This window comes from Cetorhinus maximus, chromosome 18, assembly GCF_964194155.1.
Source record: "Cetorhinus maximus chromosome 18, sCetMax3.hap1.1, whole genome shotgun sequence".
Taxonomy (NCBI): Eukaryota; Metazoa; Chordata; class Chondrichthyes; order Lamniformes; family Cetorhinidae; genus Cetorhinus; species Cetorhinus maximus.
This window is the reverse complement of record NC_135896.1, coordinates 45274162-45301124: the sequence shown is the minus strand read 5'-3', so window position 1 is coordinate 45301124 and position 26963 is coordinate 45274162. Positions and strand designations below refer to the sequence as shown.

The 26963-nt window shown below is 44.6% G+C and overlaps 1 protein-coding gene across 5 annotated transcripts in view; it reads right to left on the bottom strand.

The window, feature by feature from the left end:
• Positions 1–24845: 24845 nt before the first annotated feature.
• The window catches only part of LOC144693128 (guanine nucleotide-binding protein G(I)/G(S)/G(O) subunit gamma-2), an 85060-nt gene continuing 82942 nt past the window's right edge, over positions 24846–26963 (bottom strand). For all 5 annotated transcript variants that reach the window (XM_078562571.1, XM_078562574.1, XM_078562572.1 and 2 more), the window contains one exon: positions 24846–26793. In XM_078562571.1, coding sequence (XP_078418697.1) covers positions 26665–26793 — 129 coding nt within the window. In that variant the 3' untranslated portion in view covers positions 24846–26664. The remainder of the gene's footprint in view (positions 26794–26963) is intronic.

The following is a 26963-nucleotide window of genomic DNA, read 5'->3' as shown; positions in this document are numbered from 1 at the left end:
ATGGGGGTCCAAGAGCGGGTCACCCTGACCCTGAGACTACCTGGGAACAGATCAAGTCTGTGGCTTGGAGACGCTAATTCACCAGGATGTTGACAGTTACTGTAAAGCCTGTTTAGTCTGTGTAGTGAACAATCCTGATCCTCACCATCACAAAGTTTCAATGGGTCATATTAGGTGCATAGAGGGACCCTGGCAGTGTGTCCAGATTGACTTCATTGGCCCCTTACCTACCACAAAGAAAGGTAACAAGTTCTGCCTTGTTCTAGTGGACAATTTCATCAAGTGGGTGGAAGCTTTTCCCTGTAAGGCTGCCTCTGCATTGTGGACTGTCAAGACCCTATTTAGGGAGGTGTTTTTTCGATGGGGGCGACCACAGGTGGTGGAGTCAGATCAGGGCAGCCACTTCACAGGTAACGCAGGCTACTTTAAAGCTATTAGGGATTGAAGGTAAAAGGCATGTTGCGCATAATCCTAGTCTTCAGGTATCGGCATGAACCCTAGCCCTCAAAAATGCTATACATAAAGATCTCCTCGCTCGGGACGGGTAGTGAGATGAAGTCCTCCCACTGATACTCATGGTTATTCGAGGTACAAAATCCAAAGGAACGGGTTATTCCCCTCATGAGCTGGTCACTGGGTGTCAGATGAGAAAGCCAGTGCATATACTGGTGCCCACCCTTACCCAGCCACAGATTAGGGAAGTTACCAAGGATAACGTACAGTTGAATTGTGGCAGACATTGCGTTCCCTATATTGTAACCCCGCAATAACCATAGGTCACATTCACTGGCAAAACTGCTTGATCCTGGAGCCACTGAAACCTCAGGAAAGGGATGTGGGTGATCAGGTCATGGTCCAAAATTGCGCTAGAGCTAGAGTGGGAGTGCTTGATCCACTCTACAAGGGACCATATTCAATATTGAAAAAAACTAGCCCTATGACGTATGCAGTCCAGCTGCCCAAGCAGGTTAAGTGTTTTCACATCAATCAGATGAAGCTTTACCAGCTGGCAAACACAGGACCGAAGTCTAATAGGTCTGATGAATTCACCTCTCTGCGACCCTGTGATCCAATCATGTGGGATTGTGATGATGCCCCAATCCCACATCGGGGGGTACCATAGATGACGGTCCCATAAACAATACTCCAGATGGACTTTAGAACACTTTTTCCAAGTGGCGGCAAGAGGGGTGGGCAGCAGAGAGGGCAGCAGCAGAGAGGGGGGAAGTAAGGTGGGTGCAGCAGGGAGGGGGTCAGCAGGGAACAGGGAAGCATAAGGAGGGCAGCAGCAGCAAGGCAGGGGGCAGCAGGGAGGGGGGAAGTAGGGCAGGAGCAGCATGGAGGGGGGCAGCAGTGAGGGGTTCAGCTGGGAGAGGGCAGCTGGGAGGGGGCAGCAGCACAACAACCTGCTGCAGTGAGACCTGCAGGTGGTGAGCAGAGAGTGGAGCAGCAGAGGACTTGCAGGTGTCACTATCCATGAAACAGGATGTACAAGTAGAGGCTCAGGTTCCTTGATCTCAGAAAAGCAATGCTTATGAAGGCTGAGGTTGTCGTGTCAGGTGATGACAGCCTCTCAGAAGAAGGCTAGCTTCCTGCTGGACCTGGTGACCACATATTACCAATGGTGATGAAAGTGAACGTTCAACCTATTTGTCTGCTTCTTCCAACGTGCTATTGGAGATACAGCCAGTCAGCTGAACACAAACGCATAAGGCAAGTTGCTGCTGGGTTGTTTCCCAGAGCTGGTAATGATGTCAGCTTTGCCTGTGATGTTACCAATCAAAATGACGGGTTCTCAGGTTTGTGGCTTTGGTAGGCTTCCCACAGGTACAGGGCATCATCAATTGCACACACGTGGCATTATGTATCGCAAGGATTCCCATTCCATTAATGTGCAGCTGGTATGCCACCATAAGGAAAGGTTTCTGCAGGTGTGTGCCAGATTCTCGGGTTGCAGCAGTCCAAGCTTCCCAACTTCTTTGAACTGCAAACAGACTTAAGGGGTGACTGCTTGGAGACAAGGGATACCTCCTTTAAACCTGCTTAATGACACAGGTGAAAGCCAAACAATGAAGCCCAAGAATGGTACAGCAGAAGCCAAATGAGAACCAGATGTGCCATTAAGAAAACGATTAACATACTCAAGTTGTGCTGGACAGATCTAGAGGTGTCCTTCAGTACTCACCAACCAGTGTCTCCAGGATGATGGTAGAATGCTGTGCGTTGTGCAACATTGGATGAGGAACAAGGCGTTAACATTTGCGGACAAATACCAGGAGGAAGAGGAAGTAACTGTCATGAAGCTATTAGTGTATATAATATTATTGGAAAATAGTTTTCTTTTAAAATAGAGGTTTAGTCTGTTGGTGTGTCTTAATTGGATTAAAGACAGCTAGTCTGGGTGCTTTGATGTGTACTAGTTTTGATAATGCAAGAGAGATAGAGTATATTTGCATTTTTTGAATAGAGCATTCAAGAAGTGAAATGGAGACTGATATCTAGCTAGCAATATGTTTATATTACTAATAAGATTGGTAGTATGAAAAGGGTTATTTTGTTAGAAGAGGCTGGTGAAACAATGAGAATTTACATTCAATGGGTAGTGATAGGTTCAGCAGTTTTCGGGTGTGCAGAGCAGAGGCAATATGAGATCAAAAGGCAGCTGTGACCCTCCAACTGTGTTCACAGGAACCAAAGTGAAAAGAACCTCATTTTGAATTTGTAAGGTGAAAATGCTTTGCCTGGTGTTTGGTTAAGTCTATGGGTTGTTGTTTTCTTAATGCAGATTAGTTTGGGAATTTGTTAAAAGTTATGATAGTAATAGTAGTAGTAATTTGTAGCCATGTGTATATATATTTTAATCTGTATAAATTAGTAAAATATTTCATTTAGTTTAATGTAAAACCTCGAGAACTGGTGGTCTGATTCCTGAATTTAGAATCGCATCTCAAACATACCACTTATAATGATAGGTTATGACGGTTATTTAAAGTTTCCCTCTGGGATGTTTAAATAATTCAGCTTTACCAACTGCATCGGTCATAGCAGTAACGACTCCAACATGGCACCAGCCACACACATTGCTGCCTGGCGTGCCAGGGATTCCTTTGTTGTTGTAAGATTCTGTTAATTACTAAAACTGAGCTGATGCAACCACCACATCTAATGGCACGTCTCATTCCACATGCCTCACTGCCAATCCCAGTGACACAGAGCTCCAACCAACGAACCAATCACCAATTGCACACTCCCTCTGCTCCCCATTGTTTCCCATCAGTAATGTCGTCCCATTCATCAACAAACAACTGAAAAGATGATTTGCCATTCTGTATGGGCAACATGGGAAAGTAGTGCAAAGTAATACATTTTGTATAATTCTACTGAAGAACAGAGATTTAACAACTTAATATTTTCACATCGCCCATGTGAATATTCTTGTGTAACTGCAAAGCTTTACACAACTTTTCCTACTGCTACTATGTGGTGAGGCCAACATCCCCTCCAGTTTTTCGTTTTCTTTTTTTTTGCTGTGCACAGCCTATTCATTTAAGTTCACTGGGCCTTTAAACTGTGTCGTTGCAGACATGTGATAACTTAAAAGGGCCAATTTGTGTTTGGCCTGTGCCAAAACCTCCAGATTGCTGCACAGTTGCATGGCCGCACAGCTTAGAGGAAACATTGGGTGCAATCCCTGTGGCATCAGCAAAGTTGGAGGTAAGCTGTTCAGGCCCCTGCTCTGATCATTAAATTGCTCTTGGTTGACAACTTTTGGGTGATGGACCCTGTGAGGACCCCACCAAACCTCTCTACCTGCACCTGTGCAAGGGCAGATTCGGCTATGAGAGGAGGTGGTTTATTGAGTACTGGCTGCTTGGGTTAGTGGGTGGAGTGAAACGGATGACATTTGGCAGAGCTATGAACATGACCAAGGTCTGAATGGCTCATTGGTTGCCACTGTTGATGTTGCAGGGAGTTGGTCACTTTATCCATGGAAGAAAACATCCTGGTAATGCCCTGCAACGACCCACTCGTGCTTGAGGTGGATTCTTCCATTCGCTCTCTGCCTCCATGGACAATGTGCACAGAAAGTCTGACAGTGCTTCATAGATTTTCTACTGCCCCTCAATGATTATCCTTTTCGTCAATGGCCTCTGAAGTACAACAATCTATGTCCAGCTGAGCCACGCTGGGAGATAGCTCTGCCCTCCAACGTGAACTTTCCATTGCTGTCAATGCCACTGCTGTCTGCTCTTGTTCACTTATGAAGTGTGAAGCACCAGGTGAAAACCCTGTCTAACTGGCTGCACAGAATATCTGCATGAGTCCTGTGCTCTTCTGAGGGTTTGTCCTCTGAGCAGTCGATCATCTACTTCTGCACGTCCTGTTGGAGAGAAAAGACATGAATTAGTACCAGCAAGGTCAGAATGTTGCAATTTACCATTATGAGGATGATCATATTTCACTCATTGCTGAAATCAAGTCAACATGATTGAGTATTGTATGACATATGGATTGCTGATATTTCTGTCACCAGATAGCTGGGGGGGCCCCCATCTCTGATGGGCAAGGACATTGAGATGCTAATGATTCTAGCCTTTCCTCCTCTGCAAATGTCAACTGTGAGATCTGTGGAGGACTACTTTTAGTTCTCTCCCTTGTGCTCCACTCTTCCTCGCAATGGGGGAAAGAATAGATTTATTGCCCCGTAAGCCTTTTTGTTTTAAAACACTCACTCAGGCTTATGGTTCATTTTGACCCTCCAATTTCAAGATCAAAAAATTGTTATGCTTAATGGGGTTAGTTTATTGTAGCCACAATTACAGGTTTAAAATAGACACAAATTTTAAAATGATTACAGAAAAAAATTAAAATGATTACAGATATAACAGGTTGAGAAAGAAGAGAAAAGAAAAGCATAATTTAAAAAACCAACTACTTTGTTACTCTACTCCCAGAAATGAAAACCTCAACAATATCTAGCATTAGAACGCTCAAATATGTTATTAACTATGAGTCATACAATCACCCAAAGTGGTCAGCTTCTGTTAATTGTAGATCCTCCTCCTGATAATCAGTCAGTGTCCCACTGAGCTCTCCTTCCAACAATCAATCGGGGTCTTCTTTCCTTGACTGCAGTAAAGGTCTCTGATATGTTCCACCTTTGATACCCTTTCTCAGGGGATGAACCTGGGTGACTATATTGACAGGCCATGCTGTCCTATGAAGCTTCTCTTAAACTCACAATACCCAAATATATTCTGCGCTCTTTGTTTAAAGCATGAAGCTGAATTTTAAAGGGCAACATACTCCTCGTCCCGCTCCCCTGCTGGAAAAAAAGTTGGTCGGAAACCAAACGACTTTAAACAAGGCTGCCCACAGCGATAACATGGTGCAGGTGGCCTTCACTACCTGAGAGTGGGACTTCCACCCCTCAATGGAAGGAAGTCCCGCCCTCAGATTGGCCAGCAGCTCTTGCAGTCCCAGCAGTGCCAGAGCTCAGTAGTGGCCACTGTTGGGACTGCAAGGAGGCCCACAAAGAGAGTCATATAGAAACAGGCGAGTCCTGGGTGTTTTGGGCAGGGAGGGATCAGGCACCCCTTGGGAGGGGGAATGAGGGGGTGGGGGTGTGGATTTTAGAGGCCAAGTGGGGAATCTTAAAAAGGGGCTACCATTTCGGTGGGGTGCCCTAGATGTACACAGGGCACCCTCCAAAGGAGGAACCTGCTTTCCTTCCCACCTTTTCACCAGCTTTGATGAAAAAATGGCCTTCCCACTCTCACTTGCCTTCCACTACCCAGCATATTATGGCAGTGGAGACCAAATTAAGGCCTTAAGTGTTCATCATTTGGACAATTGTGGCCATCAACAGGCCTATGGACAGGTGGACTAATGGGCACCTTCCCCCCGCCCAGCCCCTGCATCATGGGGGAACAGGTTGGGGGTGGGAAGGTAGGAGGTGGACTAGCCACCCGCCATATCTTACATGACCCCTTGCAGAAAACAAGCCCAGCAGAGAGCTGTAAAATCCAAGCCATAGGGTTTGAACCCACCCAGAAATCTGTCCAAAACAAAAATAAAAATACCTGGAAAAACTCAGCAGGTCTGACAGCATCTGCGGAGAGGAACACAGTTAACCTTTCGAGTCCATATGGCTCTTCAACAGAACTAAGGAAAAATAGAAAAGAGGTGAAATATAAGCTGGTTTAAGGGGTGGGACAGGTAGAGCTGGATAGAGGGGCAGTGATAGGTGGAGATAGCCAAAAGATGTCATAGACAAAAGGACAAAGAGGTGTTGAAGGTGGTAATATTATCTAAGGAATGTGCTAATAGGTGACATTAAGGGTAGAAAGCAGGACGAGCAAGGTACAGATAGCCCTAGTGGGGATGGGGTGGGGGAAGGGATCGAAGTAGGCTAAAAGGTAGAGATAAAACAATGGATGGAAATACATTTAAAAATAATAGGAAATAGGTGGGAAAAGAAAAATCTATATAAATTATTGGAAAAAGGGGGGATCGGAAAGGGGGTGGAGATGGAGGAGAGAGTTCATGATCTAAAATTGTTGAACTCAATATTCAGTCCGGAAGGCTGTAAAGTGCCTAGTCGGAAGATGAAGTGCTGTTCCTCCAGTTTGCGTTGAGCTTCACAGGAACAATGCAGCAGGCCAAGGACGGACATGTGGGCATGAGAGCAGAGTGGATTGTTGAAATGGCAAGTGACAGGGAGGTCTGGGTCATGCTTGCGGACAAACCGACAAATCTGTCCATCTTTCTTTCACTTTCTTCAGTAATTTTCCATCACATGAAGGCCCTTGTGGTTAACCTTCCAGATAAAAATGTTTGTAGCATTATTGCAGACTATTAGACCCCATCTTATCCAAGTTGGACAGCCTTCAAAGGCAGTCCAAATACCAACCTACAAAGTCTCTTCTTTTACCAACCTATCTATTTTTTCCTGATAGTCTTAGTTTAGTTTCACTGTCTTACCAGATCTCATCAAGTTTAATTTTAAAAGGCTGTAATAACAGGCATTTCTTCATCAACATGGTTTCCAGATCATCACAGGGCATGGCGGTTTAAGATGGTCAAGCTAATAATTATGTTATTTGCTTCTTTTCCTTCCAGACCATAATTTTACTGAGAGATGTAATGCATTTGGTGAGGGTGGCTATCAGGGAGAGGATCAAATTGTGTAAAGATCAGGGTGAGTGGTAGTGGTGGATAGATGAATGGGAATCTGAGGACGTGCATAGAAGGAAAAGGATGCACTTGCAAGGTAAGTGGGTGTGAGGGTCATATGATGGAGTAGGCGTGAAGCAGAGTGGGGATGCGGGGATGATGTGTATAACAGGATGTAGGTGAATGTGCAGTTCTATCACCTTTTCTGACCTGGTTAGGGCATTAAAACACTTGTTGAACTGAATTGAGGCACAATACTCCTGCTGCTGACTTCCTCAGCCACCTCCACCATACATCTTCCTTGTTAACAGGTTTCACCCTTCCATCACTGGGGAGAAGTATCTCTCCCTGATTCCTCACTGAATCCAGCATTACAGCAAGGAAGCTAGGCATTGTTAAAGTGCGGCACCGCCATTGAGTATCCAGACTCCATCTTGTATGGTGGCCGTAAGATTGGCTAGCTAACAGGAAACAGAGAGTAGGCATAAATGGTAATTTTCTGATGGCAAGATATAATGAGTGGTGTGCCACAGGGATCAGTGCTGGGGCCTCAACTTTTTACAATTTATATAAATGACTTGGATGAAGGGACCGAAGGTATGGTTGCTAAATTTGCTGATGATACAAAGATAAGTAGGAAAGTAATTGCGAAGAGGACATAAGGAGGCTACAAAGAAATATAGATATGTTAAGTGAGTGGGTAAAGATCTGGCAAATGGAGTATAATGTGGGAAAATGTGTAATTGTCCATTTTGGCAGGAAGAATAAAGAAGAAGCATATAATCTAAATGGTGAGAGATTGCAGAGCTCTGAGATGCAAAGGGATCTGGGTGTCCTAGTGCATGAGTCAAAAAAGGTTAGTATGGAGGTACAGCAAGTAATTAGGAAGGCTAATAGAATGTTATCATTTATTGCAAGCTTCAGTTATACAGGGCATTGGTGAGACCACATCTGAAATATCGTGTACAGTATTGGTTTCCTTATTTAAGGAAGGATGTAAATGCATTGGAAGCAGTTCAGAGAAGGTTTATTAAACTAATACCTGGAATGGGTGGGTTGTCTGATAAGGAAAGGTTGGACAGTCCAGGCTTGTAACTGCTGGAGTTTATAAGACTAAGAGGTGATTTGATTGAAATATATAAGATCCTGAGGGGTCTTGACAGGGTGGAAGTGGAAGGATATTTCCTCTTGTGGGAGAATCTTGAACTAGGGGTCACTGTTTAAAAATAAGGGGTCACCTATTTAAGACAGAGATGAGGAGAAATTTTTTCCCTGAGAGGGTTGGGAGTCTTTGGAACTCTCTTCCTCAAAAGACGGTGGAAGCAGAATCTTTGAGTATCTTTAAGGCAGCGATATATAGATTCTTGATAAGCAAGGGGTTGAAAGGTTATCGGGGATAGGCAGGAATGTGGAGTTGAGGTTACAGTCGGATCAGCCATGATTTTATCGAATGATGGTGCAGGCTCGAGAGGCCGAGTGGCCTCCTCCTGCTCCTAATTCATATGTTTGTATGTGCAAAGCCTCCCAACTCCTCCAAATTCCATCTTTGGATTGGGCCTTTAAATGCTCAAGTTGAAATTGTGTCACGTGGGACAGCACCATGCCTGTTGCCACGCATGTGGTGCCAAATCCAGAAGCAAAATATTGATGAGAAGGTTACATTAAATTGCCATGAAACTACTTCTGACTTTTTCGTGTGATATTGGACCCTTCCCCACCACCCAGTCCCCACCATTGTTCTCAAACGCTACACTGCCAGCCACTGACAATTCTACTAAATTCATTTGGTAAACTCCACCCTTTCAGAATACTGAAAGTACGCCAGAGAACATCAATCCTTTATGTGTGAACTTTGAGCCAATCCTCACATATATGTCGTTTCAGTTTCAAGTTATTTCTCCTTTGTCATTTATGTGAAATGCTGCCCCTGGAACTACCTATTCAGTATCCCAAATAGTTTTTTTCAGGATGCACAGCTGTAGGTCCATGTAAACAGCTCACCATGAATATGTTGTTGTTACAACATACTTGGTTATCTACTTTCCTGATAAAAGAGTTGACTACAGTTACAGTTACTCCACCCTGCTCTCATGCCCACATGTCCGTCCTTGGCCTGCTGCATTGTTCCAGTGAAGCTCAACGCAAACTGGAGGAACAGCACCTCATCTTCCGACTAGGCACTTTACAGCCTTCCGGACTAAATATTGAGTTCAACAATTTTAGATCATGAACTCTCTCCCCCTTCCCTTTTTTACCAATAATTTATATAGATTTTTCTTTTCCCACCTATTTCCATTATTTTTAAATGTATTTCTATCCATTGTTTTAACTCTACCTTTTAGGCTATTTCGATTCCTTCCCCCCACCCCACCCCCACTAGGGCTATCTGTACCTTGCTTGTCCTGCTTTCTACTCTTAATTAGCACATTCCTTAGATAATATCACCACCTTCAACACCTCTTTGTCCTTTTGTCTGTGACATCTTTTGGCAATCTTCAACTATCGCTGGCCCTCTATCCAGCTCTACCTGTCCCACCCCTTAAACCAGCTTATATTTCACCTCTCTTCTATTTTTACTTAGTTCTGTTGAAGAGTCATATGGACTCGAAACGTTAACGGTGTTCCTCTCCACAGATGCTGCCGGACCTGTTGAGTTTTTCCAGGTATTTTTGTTTTTGTTTTTGACTACAGTTACAATCTGTCTATGACCTGCAAATTTCAGCTTTTGCCAGGCTGCAATCTCTGGTTTTCTAATGACCTTTACTTCTGGGATCTTGTATCATTTTGCAGTGTTGGTCAGTGCCTGGCATCTGTTCAGTAGTGTAATCTTTAGCTCACATTTGTGAACATCACATAGCAAACACATCTTATTGTCTCCACCTAAGTTTTCATTCTCTCAACTGTTTCCCTTTCTTGTTATATTTCTCCTGTCGACCTCTTTCGGTTTAGATTTTGTCACGAAAATGCCTCTTTATTTTTCCAAAACGATTTTAAAAAACTTTCAACTGAATTTGGTACTTTAAAAAGTGAGACAACAAAATGCTTTAAAATGCGAGGCCACCTTCCAAGGTGAAGCTGAGAAAAGCAAACAAGAACCCCCTCCGCAGGGAAGTGCAAAGAGAGAGACATTTCAAAGAAAACCTACAGACACTCAAACCCCCCTGTGGAGGATGAAATAACCCCATCTCCTGTTGGTTTCTACCATCTTGAAATGTGTCAAAAGTTTCTGAGATGAAGGATCAAAATGCGATTACAATAATGGCTACATGTTAATAAAATTTCTCTTTGGGAATATACAGCCAGGAAGTTTTTAAGAACTGGTTTTTGCCAACCCAGACACAGAGGCGGGTTCTGAGATGGTTGCGGGGGGGAAGCGTGAAATTTCATGGATCCCCACCCGCCCCAACCTGGTAGCGATTTTACACTGGGGCGGGCAGGACCTCAAATGGGAAGCCCGCCCTTGCCGCATTTAAGGCCCTAAAATGGCCTCAATGGCCATTTACGGGCCTTTTCCTGCCCAGCTGATAGGCAGGTGACAGCTCAGAGGAGGAAATACAAAAATAAAGTAAGTTTGATCCAGGGTGGGAAGGAAGGTGGGGTTGTGCACTTCCATCAGAAGCTCCCTTCTGACTTGGGGAGCCCTTCTCTTAAGGCCCAGTAACCTCCGGACCTCCCTACCCACCCCCCCCCCCCCCCACACCTTAAAATATCCACTGATTGCCCCCCTCACTACCTCCCAGGCCTTCACCAACCTCACTGCCTTGGGACCTCTGCTACTTACCTGCTCTCTGGTTCCTGGGACTTAGGCCGGAACTATCCCAGATTTGCATTAAGTGTGGTAGCGGTTGAGTAAAACCTGCAATGGCGGGTTTTCATTCCGTATGGTCCCAAACCCGCCGCATTAGTTATGCATTCCTGGGAAACACACCATTTCGATGGCTGGCGGGCTCTCATTCACCCGCCATGCCATCACCTCGCCACTTCATCAAGGCGGGCACCATATTTAAAATCTAGCCATGCACACACATCTCAGTGTTTCCAGCCCATGATTACCACAGGGAAGATGTCCACGAAAGGCAAAAATACCGCAGACCCCAGGTTTAGTGATACGTCACTGGAACATCTTTTGGATGCTGTGTTGACCTGCCACGATGTCCTCTACCCCCGCTCTGGCTGCAGAATGGACAGTGGCTTGACCAACCAGGCTTGGGAGGTGGTGGCAGTGGTGATCAGTGCCAATGCTGCACAAAAGAGGTTGGCCATCCAATGCAGATGGAGGATGAATGATCTCATCCGCGCAGCCAAGGTATGGCAACCATCTCATCACTCTAAACTCACACACTCAAGCCCATCACACATTCACTGGCATCTCACTCACTGCCAGCTCAAGGGACATCACCACCCATTCTCACACACATACCCTCACATGTCCACCTAGCCTCATCTCCTCTGGAGACTGCCTCCTCAGCCCTCACTATCTTGAAGCCACTTGCACAGATCAACATGTATGTCACACATACCCTGGGATACCCTCCTTCCCCAGTACAGCCCTTGTCCTGCAGCCTCTTCCCTTGCCTGAGGCCACTTCTCGCCCTTCGCCAAGCAAAAGCCATCCACATATGGCTGACCTGGTAGGTAGAGACCTGCTGTAAGCCCACCTAAAAGTGATGTGGTGCTGTCTGTGAAGCCTGGCACTGATGACTGCGAGAAGCAAGGTAGGCAAACAAACCTTGAATTCCCGAGCAAAATGCAGCCCACCAGGTTGTTGTGAAACACATTGGCGTGTTTTCCCGCTGACATGGGTGGACGACTCCGGCGGGCAGGCCTAATAATAATATGCTGATATATTACAATGAGCTCCCTGACATCTGATGGCGGAGAACACGGCCTTAAGTCAGCGGACTTAGCAGACCATCACGAACTGGTTTCACCCTGTTGTGAAACCAATTGTGCCATATTGTCCACTCACGTCACCGAACATGTCCGACACTGGCGGGCATGGAAAATACCGGCCTTAGTGCCAGGCAGATCCCTGCAGTGCCTCTTCCAGCCACTGCAGTGCTGTGCCCGGAGGGACTGGAGATTGGCTAGCAGCTCTCCAAGGCAGGACTTCCTCCCATGTGAGGGGCGTAAGCCCCGTCTTATGCCAATCAATGCTTATTGGAGCGTAATATGGCATCGGGGCTGCTGGAGTTGTGGGGATATGTTCCCTGCTGGTACTTTGGATGGCTCTTGCTATCCTGAAAATTCAACCCAGAGAGTAGTCATTGAAGTTACCTGGAAAAACTGCTGGAGGGTAAAGTGAGGAATCGCTCTCTCTCTCTCTTTCATAATTTAGGAAAAGCCCTATCTCTACAGTATTAAAATCGAACTGAAGAGATAGTGACTGTCCATCGGAAAGAACCTCAGGAGAAACCCATCGATTTCTGGGAGACGGATCATGGAATCAGAAGGAAGGAAATTGTCTCCAGCAAAGTGCAGTTACCCAGACTTCAATTCTACTCCAAGATTTTAAAGGGAACCAGCTAACTTCAACAGCCACAACATTCAACAATCTACGCCTCACGGACAAGCAAAAGACTTAATCATATATTCTTTTAACTTATATTTGGACTCTAAATTTTCTTACTCCTGAGATCTGCGTGTGGGTGTCATGGCATCTTCTATTATTTTTTTCTCGGGTTTAGTACCAAATAAACTTGCTCTTTCTTTGACTCAAGAAAATCTGGTTTAATTAAATGCATCTGGATTGGAAAAGGCATCTACGTGGAAAAGACATTTACAAACCTTTGTTGCGACCAACCGAGGAGGCTGAATAAAGGGGAGCCAATTCACCCCTCCTTACCCAGTTGTAACAAAATATTTTAATCTTGGGTGCTTCATTTGGATTATACTTTTATCTGGTGTTGTCTTTTACTTTCTACTTTCCCTTGAGTGTTATTGAGGTGGTGGTGTAGTGGTATTGTCACTGAATTAGTAATCCAGCGACCCAGACTAATGCTCTTTTGGGACCTGGCTTTGAATCCCACCAAGGCAGATGGTGAAATTTGAATCCAATATAGATCTGGAATTAAAAGCTTAATGATGACTATGAAACCATTGTGGATTGTCATAAAAATCCATCTGGTTCTAATGCGAAGGAAATCTGCTGGTCTGGCCTCTGTGTGACTCCAGACCCACAGCAATGTGGTTGACCCTTAAATGCCCTCTGAACAAGGGCAACTAGGGATGGACAATAAATGTTGGCCTAGCCAGTGACGCCCACATGCCATGGATGAATGTAAAAAAATTGGGTGGCTCCCTGAGTCATCTATTTCATACAGGTGTTTGCTTTTGCCTTAGCAGTAGTTCCTTTCCACTGCACCCTTAACTTCCTAGTTACTTTCCTTTGAAATAGACTTCTTATGTGCTTCCCTGTGAGAAAATACATAAAGTTACCAATCATCTTTCCAGCTCCCTTGTTATTTTACTTGTTTTGTGTAACTTTCCTGTTCAGGGGCTTTGGAGCACCAAGCTGTCCCAGCTTCAAAGCACTTCCCTGTAATAGTTTACCTTGTTTACTGATTTAGATAGCTCTCATTGGAGTCTGCAACCTTTGTAAGATATCGCTGCTGATAATTAAGCTCTTTGGTGTCGTGGTGTTCGAAGGCTTGTAAGACTTTTGAAGCTTGTTGGGAGTTCTCTGAAGCAACTGCCACACTGGCGGACTGCAAGTAAATGCAGTGACATTAGCAAATGATGTATGTACAGTGCATAGATATGTATCAGAGACATTGTGAAATAATGAGATTACGTACACTGGAGGAAGAATCATGTAGGACAGCGAGGTTTTAGACAGCTGACAGTCACAAAAATAAAAGACAGCAGGGGAAAAAAACTAATTGTAATCTCATTTGTATTATGCTACAACTATACATTTAAAATCTTATATCTATCATTAATTTAAAAATGATTATTACTGTAATTCTGTGGGAGTGTCAGGCCTAATTAACTAAGCTGAGCCCACAAATGCATTTCAGTTATGCTCTGCTGCTCTCAGGCAGCGCCCAAGGGAAAACCAATCCTAATATCTCTTAGCGGTACCACTGAAACAGCATATTTTGGAATTATAAAACTTGTACTCTGAAAAATGACTGATGGTATTTGCTGTTGAAATTTAGATTACTGGAGTCTTGGTTTTGGGATTCATTTTTTTCTGTATTTTTACCTTGATTTTTGCATAATTGGTATTTTATTTAGTACCAATAATTTCTATTTCTGGCTTTTTCAGTCTTAGTTTCAGCAAGTAAAATGGCCTAGAGGCAATTCCTCTGAGGACTCTTCCCCTCTTGTTTTAGTGAAGGAAGGAAAGGGTATCCAGAGGAACCAGTGGCAGGTGGCAGGTCTGTTCATACATGAGACCAACTACAAAAATACAACTGACTGTGTGTGTGTGTCAGGGGAGAAATGTTTTCGTCAGCTGTATTGCACAACAACAAAAAAACAACTTGCATTTCTGTAGTGCCTTTAAAATTGCAAAATATCTCAAGGCACTTCACAACAACATTATCAAACATGATTTGAAGCTGGAAGAAAGGGGTACAGAGACAGAGAGGTTTAGGGAGAGAATTCCAGAGATTAGGGCTAAAGGCTCAGAGTGATTAAAATCTGTGGGGCTGGAAGTTACAGAGATAGGGAGGGGCCAGGTCATGGAGGGATTTGAAAACAAGGTGGAGAATTCTAAGGTTGAGTTGTTGCTGGACTGGGAGCCAATATAGCTCAGTAAGCACATGCGTGATGGGTAAATGGAACTTTATGTGAGTTAGGATATGGGCAGCAGAATCTTGGATGACTTAAATTGTAAGGACAGAAGATGAAAGGCTGGCTAGAGTATTGTGTCTCAGTTCTGGTAAAAGGTCACGGACCTCAAATGTTGGGCTGGATTTGCACAGAGTCAGGGAGACTTCGCAGACCTTTAAAAATGGCGCCTGGGCCCCGATTCCAGGATTCCCAGCCTCATTCCCAGTGTCCCAATTTTCGGCAGCGCAGGATAAGGGTGCATGCTGGTGCGGGTCGCGAACACACATCTTGCACTCCCAACCTGGCTAGCTCCATTGCAGTATCTCCTAGCCCTCTGCAATTTTCATGGGGTCAGGCCAGCTTTTCAATGTGTCATGGTTCACAGCCCCATCAAAGGTGTTGTGAACCATAATCTGGATGAGGGAATCTTGTGAAAGGTAAATTCATAAGGTCTTACCCATGCCCCCCAGGCCAACCTATGCCCCTCCACCCACCCCCAATGGCCACTCAGACCCTCCATGCCAAAGTATGGCACTTCAATGCCCACTTACCCAGTATACACTCTGTACAGAATCAATGACCCCTATAGTAAAAATGTTACATGTGAAAAAGCTTTAGAGGTAACAGTCATTCATTCATGACTTTCTTACAAAAATAACTCCTTTTACTACAGCTCTATATAAGTGTCAATTAGCCACACCCTTGGTTGAAAATCCAGACATCCAGTAGTCTGTTGAAATAGCTGAGCCCAAGGGAAACATTGCTTGGCTGACAGTTTTCTCTTTTCGATCTATTTCTCAATTGCTCAATGTTTATTTACACAAGATAAGGAGGTGTCAAGAGCTTGCAGTTACTGCCATTAATACTTTAAAGGCTGTTTGATTGACACTTTTATAGGGCTATAGTAAAATATTTTTTTTGTAAGAAAGTTATGAATGAATGACCATTTTTAAAGCTTTTTTCACACATTAACTTGTTACTTTTGGGTTAATTGGTTCTATACAGAGTGTATACTGGGTAAATGGGCATTGAAGTGCCATAGGTTTGCATGGAGGGCATGATTAGCCATTGGGGGTGGGGGGAACCAGCATAGGTTGGCATGGGGTCATCAGAGGTCATTGGAAGTAGGTGGGGGCATAAGGTGGCATGAGTTATCATGGCAAAGGTATAATGAAGTGGGGTGAGGGCTAGAGGGCTGTTTTCTGTTTTATTGCTTTTATTTTAACTGGGACAAAGTCTTAAAGCACCAAGGCAGGCCTTTGAAACAATTTGCCTCTGCACCCGGCAGCCCCTGTGGCTGCCTCCAAACTCTTTACTGGGGCGGTGAGCCCAACTCCAGTTAGCACCTGTCCCACCACCCCCTGGAACAAAAATCCCACCCTTGCAGGCTCTTTTCTCCTGCGGTGGGTGCACTAAGCTAGGAAATTTCCCTACTCCGTTACCTGCCCCTAGGATGAAAATCCAGCCCCTTAACTCTGTTGTCCTCTCCAAAGATGCTGCTGAGTACTTGCAGAATTTTCTGGTTTTATTTCAGATTTCCAGCATCTGCAGTATTTTGATTTTGTATTAAAGCTAAGAGAAGGTGTTTGTTGGAGGTGTTCAAAATCATGGAGCATTTGGTAGAGTAAACCAAGACACACTGTTTCCAGTGGCAGAGGGGTCAGTAACTACAGGGCACAGGTTTAAGGTGATTGGAAAAAGAGCCAGAGGCGACAAGATGAAAAATGATTTTATCAGCGAGTGGTTAGGGTTTGGAATGCACTGCCTGATTGGATAGTAAATACAAATTCAATAGTAATCTTCAAAAGGGAATTAGATAAATAATTGAAGGAGAAGAAGTTGCAGGGATATGGGGAAAAAGTAGGGGAATGTGATGAACAGAATGTCTTTTTTTTGGAAGAGCTGACACAGACTCAATGGGCCAAATAGCTTCTTTCTGTGCTGTCCCTTTCCATAATTCCATGACTGCAATTGACAATTCTTCCTCCCTGAGCACTTCTCTTGACGTATATTAACCATTAACCAATAGCAACTTAAGTAGGATAAGTTGCAGAAGTCCAGGCTCACTTTTTATCCTCAAAATATGCACATTACTGACAAAGCCAATGCTAATTGCCCTTAAGAAGGTAGTAGTGGGCCACCTTCTTGCACCACTGCAGTTGTGTGGTGAAGATGCTATCACCGCGCAAGAGAATCAAAATCAAGGATTTTGACCCAGTGACATTGAAGGAACAGTAACATTTGTCAAAGTTCACCTGATGCATTTACTTGTAGAAACATTGGAAGTGATGGTGTTCATATGCACCTGTGACTCTTGTTTTCTTATGTGATGAAAATCAGGGGTTTGGGAAGAAGCTTTGGTAACTTGCTACATGCATGCCACTTTCAGCCACATTGTTCCAATGAAGGTTTAAGGTGGTGGATGGAGTGCCGATCAAGTAAACTGTTTTGTCCTGAATGGTGTTGAGCTGCTTGATTGCTATTGCAGCTAATCTCATCCAGGCAAGTTGAGAGTAATTCATCACACTCCTGATGGACTTTGTATATGTTCAAGAGTGGGGAGTCAGAGCAGGGGATTGGGGCTAACTTGCTCTTGCAGAGAACTGGCACTGGCAGAATGGACCAAATGGCCTCCTTCTGTGCTGTAACCATTCTATGATTCAATATGGAGGAGTACTGATTCACCAGCTGAAGGAGGGCAGTAGGTGGTAATCAGCAGGAGGTTTCCTTTCCCATGTTTGATCTTAAGCCTTGAGACTGCATAAGGTTTAATGTCAGTGTTGAGGACTCTCAGGGCAACTCCCTCCTGACTGTATACCACTGTGCCGCCACCTCTGGTGGGTTTGTCCTGAAGTAGGATAATGATGGATGGGTCTCGTACATTGCTGAGTTTGACTATGTCAGAGTTTGACTAGTCTGTGGGCCACATCTTCCAATTGTGGTACCAGTCAGTAGATGTTAGCAAAAATTACTTTGTGGGGTTGACTGGGGTGGATGTGCCTTCATGGTGTCCTAACTTGATGCTGAGGTCACAGCTGAGTGGCCCATCTGCTTTTATTTTTCTTATCCTTTGTGGCGGTTTGTTATAATTGAATGGTTTGCTACACCACTTCAGAGGGCAGTTAGGAGATAACCATATTGGTATGAGACTGGAGTCAAGTTTAGGCCAGATTGAGTAAGGACAAAAGATTTCCTTCCCCAAAGGACATTAGTGAACCAATTGTGTTTTTATGACTATCCACCTGCTTCTGTGCTGTGGTTGATTACTGTTGTCCATGCCAGCTCCGTGGGACTGAAGTCATTGAGGCGATCCTCAATCCTGGCTTGTGTCCTGAGATTCACCAGTCTTCACTGCTGCCACAATTGCATGGTTCTCCCTTCTTTCAGGCACATGTCCAGGCAATGGAGGAGTTGTTATCCTGATGGACACCTTTGTCAGTTCCCATTGTAGCCATGACCTTGTTGCTGTACATGGTCTTACCTTGGACATGGGTAAGTATGAAAGCAGATTTAATGACATTAATGAAATCAGTGATGCCCTGCCTCTTGGCCATCTCCAGGTTATTCCCAAGCCTGCCAAAGCTAAAAGAGATAGCAGGGTTGATTTGCCCAATGCTTGTCCCTGGATCCACCCATTTGTCTGAAAACATTGTTCATAAAAAAGGAGCAGGGACATGTAACACCAGGTTTCTGCCATTTTCTCATTGTCCCGGGATTTCTGCAGCGTACTGGGGTATACTTGTGAAGTGAGAGTCGATGTTTCTGACTTCCCGCCACATTTCCATGAAGGGTGTTCACAGGGCACTTCAATGCAGGAGAGATCAGTGAAACAAGGCACTGTGACCTGTCTCTGAACCATGTCAACCAGGAGATATGTAACAGTAATGAGTATGCTTGTAATTCTTGGACACAGATAAAGGTGTCTTCTTTGCTTTTTCCCTCCCTGTTGATTGCTGTGCTCAGATTGCCTCCTGGAATTCCGAATGTGTGATCCAACCTGGAGGTACCAATCACGGTCACGTCTCACGACCAGAAAATGAATGAGTAACCAAATAATAAAAGGAAAATACTGCGGATGCTGCTGCTCTGAAATAAAAACAGAAAGTGCTGGAAAGACTCAGCATCTGTAGAAAGAGAAACCAAGTTAGTGTTTTGAGTCTAATATGACTCTTCTTCAGAACTATTAACTTTGAGTAACCAGATAATCTGTTTTAGGTGGTGATGGAGGAATGTTGGCCATGCTTAATTCAGTGCTGTCACTCAAATCGTGCCAGATAAACTTTTATATCCAACTGAACAGGCAGACAGGGCCTCAATCTAACACCTCTACTGAAAGATAGCACCTCTGGCAATGCAGTAGCTCCACTGAAGTGGTATTTTAGATTAAATCCACAATGAGGTTGAACTCACAATGTTCTCACTCAGAGACAAGAGTGTTACTACTGAACCAAACTGACACTGATCAGAAGTTTCTATTTTGACAATAGCGTACAGGGATATTTTAGTATCAGCTGAAATGAGTGCACCAACATACACATGGGCCAGAATTTTACATTGAATGAGCGGGCGCACGCTCGACCCAAAATTGCGTAGAATAGTGCGAGAAGATGTTGGGCTTGCATCCTAATGTCTTCACACTTGCACACGACATTATGGTCGGTGGGCACGTGCGGGAGTGGGAAGCACGCCTGCCGACAATTAAAAGAGCAATTAAGCCCATTAACAACTCTATTGATCCAAATTTTACAGTGCCCGCGCGATTTAGCACTCACCTCATGGGCAACTTGGGCAGGCGGCCAATCCATTTTTCCTCGTTTCCCATCCAAGGGTGGGACAAAAGGGGACTGGAACATTGGTTGTGTGAGTTGTTAGGAGTTCAGGTGAGAGTTTGCTGCTGCTTTAGTGCTGAGATTTCATACCTTTTCCTGTGGTTTCTGCTGAAGTATTTGCTTTGTTAGCTTTGTTTTGAGGACTCTTTTGTTTTGTCAGCTCTCTTGGAGGATTTCTATCGAGGGCAGTCTTCAGTGTATGTGTCAGTGCCATCTGCATTTCACCAGATGGGGCTGGTGTACTCCGCTGGGGGTACCTCCTCTGAAGAGGAAGAGAGGGGCAGAAGGGAGAGGAGGCCAGGTGTCTGCAGACAGCGCCGCAAAGATAGGCTGTGGGAGGAGAGGTGCAGGAACAGTGGGTGCAAGGCCAGCAGGGAGACCAAGGCAGAAGGCACCATTGAAGACACCACTATCCTGCTGCCAGAGTGTACAAGCAGTGATCCAGCTACCTCAACATGTCTGAGGTCCAGTGCCGTAGGAGGGACACTGTGACATCCAAATGCCAGATGATTGGGCTGGAAATCGCCTCCAACTGTGTGGTGAGCAGCCAGTGGCTCTGAAGGTCACAGTAGCCCTCAATTTTTTTGCACCTGGATCTTTCCAGGGGTCACTGAGGGATCTGGGTGGAGTGTCCCAATCAGCTGTCCAGTTTGTTAAGCTGGTCACTGACACTCTCTTCAGATGGGTCATGACCTTCATTCATTACCGGACGGATGATGCCAGCTAAGCTAAGTGAACCAGAGGCTTCACAGCAATTTCTGGGTTCCTCAACATCCAGGGTGTCATAGACTGCACTCCAGTGGTCATCAAGGTACCAGCGGGTCAGCTGGATCCCTTTGTGAACAGAAAGGGCTCCCACTCCATATAGTGCCGATAGTATGCGACCGCAAGACACAGATTATGCAATTCTGCACAAGTTACCCTGGCAGCTCCCATGATGCATACATCCTGCGACACTCCCAAGTGCCAAAGCTGTTTGTGACTCTGGCTCAGCTGGATGGTTGGCCGCTGAGTTACAAAGGATATCTCTTGAAAAGGTGGCTCATGACGCTATTCTGGCACCCAAGGACAGAGGCCAAAGAGAGGTACAATAGGAGTCATGCCTCCACAAGGGCAGTGATTGAGAGGGCAATGGGGCTGCTGAAGATGAGGTTCTGCTGTCTGGACCGATCGGGGGTGCACTGCAATATCCTACAGAGCACGGATCGCTTATTGTCATTGTCTGCTGCGCTCAGCACTATCTGGCTCTGGCAAGGGGGGACCCACTGAAGGATGAGGATAGTGAGTCAGCTCCACAGGCTTCAGAGGATGAGTCTACAGATGGATCTGATGAGGAGCCCAGGCAGGCCCAGGGTGAGGACATGGAAGCAGACTTGAGGCACCTTCAGGGAGGTGGAGATACCAGGGAGGCCTTGATTCAATGCACCTTCAGCTAGGCTGCCAATACATGGCTTCACTCTCATGGCAAGGGCATCGCCTCCTTACCACACATTCCTGAGAAAGCAATCCCATGATCCCATTGTCACTTCACAACCTTGGTAATAAGATTTGCTGCCCCTGCCGTCTATCATAAGACACTAATGAGCCCTGCACCTGTGGAAAACATGAAGGGCACTTAGGGCATTGAAACAAAATCTAGATTTATACCTTTTTCAGAGGTGCAAAAAAGGAGCATAACATAATTTTGTTGCTACTGTCACACAAAATCAATACATAACACTGATGAAATGAAAGAATGTCACTTTGAAAACCCCATCCTGTGCTCATGGTGCCTTAAACTTATGCTTGTGAGTGCTGTGTCTTGGTGCCCCCCACTTCACTGGCAGCGGCTTTGGAGACAACCTGCTGACTCTGTTGTCATGTCGGCCCTGATGACCTTGGTGGTCGTCCTCTGGCCGACGGGACCTGGGCAGGCTCTGCCTGGGAGAATGTGACCGGTGACATGCCTTGACACTCCTACGTCATCGTGGCCTCATCAAATGCTACGGTCATTGGCAATGGGGCAGAGGAGCTGCTGCCCACATCTGGAGCGCCATGAGAGGAGTCTACAGAGATGACAGGCAGCTCATTCACCAGTGTGAGGTACGTCTGGACCTCCCTGCTCACCTTAAATGGATGGACACCTAGCTGAGGAACTAGGTTCCTCATCCATCTCTCACACTGGCAGTGACCTCCTGAGGCATCTCCGGTTGTGGGCTTGCAGGTCTGAGCGCAACCACAGGAAACCCTGATTCTGTTTCTGGAGCTGTCTCTCCTTGAGAGTCACCAGTCTCTTAATGGAGGAGGCTGTGCACTCAGTGCTCAGGATCAAAGTGCTCAAGACCCTCATAGACTCCTCCATATAAGAGACCATGGCATGCAGATCCTCAGGGATCTGCGCTAGATCTTTTCATGCATCCCACTGGACATCCAGATCTGCTACCTGATGGACGCCACCAGAGGCTCATCATCTGCATCGGACTCAGCATCATCCTGGTCTCCAGCAGTCCTTTGACAGCTGGCACCCTGGGCACTCTCTGCATCTGCCAGCTCTTCACAAGTGTGCTATGCCCTCCCCACAGTGCACTACCATCTGAGCTGATGAACTAATGCCCACTGATGTGCTTGTATCTGCGCTGGTGCCTGGTAGCAAGAGAGGGTGTGATGCTGATGGATCGGTATGGCTTCTCCTTAGATGCCAAGGGAGGTTCCTCGGGGTCACGGCATCCTCCGGAGGATGGCTTACCTGAGGAAGACAATATATCAGTATTATCAATCATCAATGTGCATGCTCGGCGGGCAGGTGAGACTATGGACAACTGCATCATTGTGGCATCATGATTGCTGGATCACTGGGAACTCTTGCTTAAAAGTCCTCATTTGAGATGAGATGACCCTCACATACTGGCCAAGTTCAGACCCTTTGTCAACCAACCCCGAGGAAACAAAATAAGGGGCACTTTGACGGGAGGGGTGAGAGAGGCGGGGTTGCTGGCAAGACAGGCTGGGAAGGGGAATTGGGTGCTGGCAAGACCAGAGACTTGGTTGGGGCTGTGGTTTTGATAATCATCCATTCAATAAAGCTCAATAAAAAGTTCAACGTGCATGCAATCACTTAAGATTGCACTCCGAGAAGGTTTTGTAGCCTTTTCACTGCAGTTGTGCAGTCATAGAGGCTGCATCCTAGATAATAATGTACAGGATTTCCATGCTTTAAGGTTAAGGTAACAAAGATGCTGCGTTCTAAGGACAGAGTTTCTCAGGAAATTGACCAACTACAAAACTAGGCCCCTGGTAACAGTCCACAAACGAACACAAGAAATAGGAGGAGGAGTAAACCATACGGCCCATCAAGCCTGCTCCACCATTCAATACGATCATGGCTGATCTTGGACTTCACCTCCATTTTCCTGCTTGCTCCCCATATCCTTTGATTCCCCGAGAGGCCAAAATCTGTCTATCCCAGCCTTAAATGTATTCAATGATGGAGCATCCACTGCCCTCTGGGGTAGAGAATTCCAAAGATTCACAACCCTTTGAGTGAAATAATTTCTCCTCATCTCAGTCCTAAACGATTGACCTCTCATCCTGAGACTATGCTCCTGTGTTTTAGATTCCTCAACCAGCAGAAACAATCTCTGAGTCCACCCTATCAAGCTCCTCCAGAATTTTGTACCCTTCAATGTGATTGCATCTCATTCTTCCCCTCATTCCAGGGATCAATTTAGTGAACCTTTTTTTGCTGTACTGTCTCCAATGCAAGTTTATCCTTTCTTAAATGTGGAGACCAAAACTGCACACAGTACTCCAGATGTGGCCTCACCAAAATCCTGTACAATTGTAGCAGGACTTCTTTATTCCTGTACACTAATCCCCATGCCTTCCTCATTGCTTGCCGAATCATTCTTACATCCCCCCCTAAACCTCCTGCCCCTCACCTTGAACTTATGCCCCCTTGTGACTGACCCTTCAACTAAGGGGCACACCTGCTCCCTCTCCACCCTGTCCATGCCCCTCAATCTTGTACACCTGAATGCTTACTTTCTGCATTCCCTGTACAAACTCAAATCTCTTTGAACATCAACATTTACAAGTTTCACACTTTAAAAAAAAAATTCTGCTTTTCTATTTTGCGACCAAAGTGAATAACATACTTCCCTACATTATACACCATCTTGTTGCCCACTCACTTAACCTGTCTACATCTCTTTTCAGCCTCTCTGTGTCCTCCCCACAGTTTACGTTTCCACCTAGCTCGATAAAATATGCTTTATTTACGGTCTGCCTCTTCGACCCCCTCGATGCAACGATGCTCCATATTTCTCCCCACCACACAAACACATCTTCCCAAAGCCCTCCCTCCATTCAATCATTCACTGAGCCCCTCCTCTTCCCAAACCCATCCCCACACTCACTCAGCAGCCCCTCTTCCAATTTCCCTCGCTCACTCAGGAGCCACTTATACCAACCCCCTTTCCACTACTCACCCACTCAACAGCCCCTCTTTCACATCCCCCAAGCCTGCCACCAGACCCCTGCCCGAGATGAGCTTGGAACCTCACTGCGACTCAGGCTTCAGTACTCCCCCCGGGCCTACCGGATCCCTGCCAAGTCTTGGGCTCCCATTGCACCCCCCCCAACCCCACCCCAGGGCCTGCCAGATCCCCGAGATTCGGGCTGCATTAACCTACCCTCACCAGCAGTCTCCTAGTCCCTGCCCAAGAAATAGAGGACAAATGGCATACTAGGGAACCAATAAATGGGAAGCGGGACAAAACGTAAAATTATGGGATGATCTTCATACAGGACGGTTGGTCACTCAGTTTCTCAATGAAAAAACTGACAACTTAGTCCTAATATGGCTCCGCACCTAGCAACGGCTAAGTTAGCAGGCAAAGTTCATCACTTGTTATCTTGGGCTGTGAACCTGCAGATAAGAGATTCTTACACAAGTACATTGCCATGGTAGCATGAACTGCTCAAGAACAGCACCGTGTTTAATATTCCAACAGTAATGATTCAGCATGTTTATTACGGGAAGTATATTATGCATAATTCAATGCAGTTTAAAATGCCTGTAAATGAAATGTTCTGAAGATTTTATTTAAAACTGATACATTGTTCACATGGCATGAAAATGTGCAATACATCATACTTTGTTCAAGTTTCCCGATACAAAGCTAACAAGGGTATACAACCAGAAATACAATACACATTTTTACAATGTACTCAGTTTAAGAAAATTCACACATCCCTTTTATTCTTACTGTCATATATAGCATTCCTGGTGACTCAAATAGGCACTACAACTCACTGCTGCCATGAACACAAGTTTGCAGAAAAATTAGACTTAACAAGCCATAGTCATACATGTCAGTCTTTCTCATTTTGTAATGTTTTCAATGTAGCTACTTTGGTTAATGTATCAGTTTGTTTGATGATAACTCCTACTTTTCTGTGCAAATGTGGGTCTAATACTATGATAAATCACTCTTTTGTATTGAACTGGAAATGAGGCAGAGGGCTTGTTTGGCAGTGTAATGGCAGATGTTGGTACATGCAGATCTAAGAAAATTAGCAATTGAGTAAAAATACACTTTGACAATATCAAAAAGGTTTGTTAAAAGGCGGTGAAACAGTCTGAGGTAAAATTATCCGATTATTCACAGAAGTTGAGACCTGTTTGTTCATCTGCATATTACACTGTCCAATAGCCTTTCCTGCTGTTTCAGTTGGGTAAAAAAAGATACACAGAAAGATTGCATCAAGGGATGGATTCTTTTGGCTTCTAAAATTGTTTTATTTTGTTAAATTGATGAACTAAGAAGAATTTTGTAAACCATTGGTCTGTTTTTCTTTTCAGTTCTTTGTATACAAAGCTACTTATTGACTATTAGTCTTGCTTTTCAAACATTAACATGTATGTCTATGTACTATTGTTTGCATGCAAGTTTTACTTCCAGTAAAACGTGTTATTTTACAATATTTAATTTGGTATAAACTGTTTATATAAATGATTTAACGACATATTTCTTATAGTGTTCACAAGCATTAGTGAGAGAACAGGGCTGTTAAGAAATAGGCTGTGCTTCATTAGCAGTTAGAATTTGAAATTAAAATCTTGTGTTCTGTATATTTACATTGCATCATTTCAGATCATCTAAACTAAATCAATTAAAAGGGGAATGGCTGGAACATTTCCATGCAATTCTTTTGTTGCTATCACAAATATTAGGATCACTAAATAGCACGTGTTACTTGGACTAGCAGAAACCGTAAGCAACTATACACAAATGTTGGAGAAGCACTAAGAAGAGTTTAAGAAAATACACAAGCTGCCAGCTTTTATGTTTCGCAAATGACATTCCATTTGCCAAATGCTTGTTAGTAACATTTCTCTTCCTTGAAAATCAGCTCTCAAAGCAAAGTCCAGCATATCATTGTGCTACTCTAATGCAAAAAAGCACATAACCAAATGTTAAGGTACAACACCACAGTAATCTATCTTAATTGTATACTTGTCTGTTTAACTTAAATTAAAATTATATTGAAGAACAACAATTATCATTCCAATAAAATTATACATTTTTCTCAGTATTTACCTTTCTTGGAATAACTGTCATACTTTAGACATCAAACTATCAAACATAATTTACGGTCCTTGCAAGAGCAAAAATGTTACACATCTCTACACTGTTTCATTCTAAGCGGTTTTAGAATCTCTATTTTCACAAGGTGGTTCTTCTGCTTCCATTCCCAATAAGCTGACAAGATTCTTTAAACATGCACATCCCTGTAGCTTCCAGGCTTTGCTAAAAATTCTGTAGACAGGAATGTGTCCACATTGGTAAAATTCAACATCATTGTTCAGAACAGCCTGATTTTCAGGCTGGGTGGGACTTTACAGGATGGCACAAAAGAACTTCTTCTCTCTGAAGGGATTTTCTGATGCAGGAACCGGTGTCAGTAAAGGATCTTCTTTAGCATGAGCTTCGCAGTAAGCCATCAAATCTGCTGCTGCTTTGGACACCTGGAATACGAAGGTAAGACTTAGATTTTTTTCTCTTTTGCCTTTAGGCTGTGAGTAATTGGGTTTAAGTGATTTCCCACAACGAACAAAAACAGTCAACCAGGGTCAGTCGCTAAATTTTCCACCAGAGAATGCCATAGCCATACCTTTGTAAAATGTGGCTATAATAG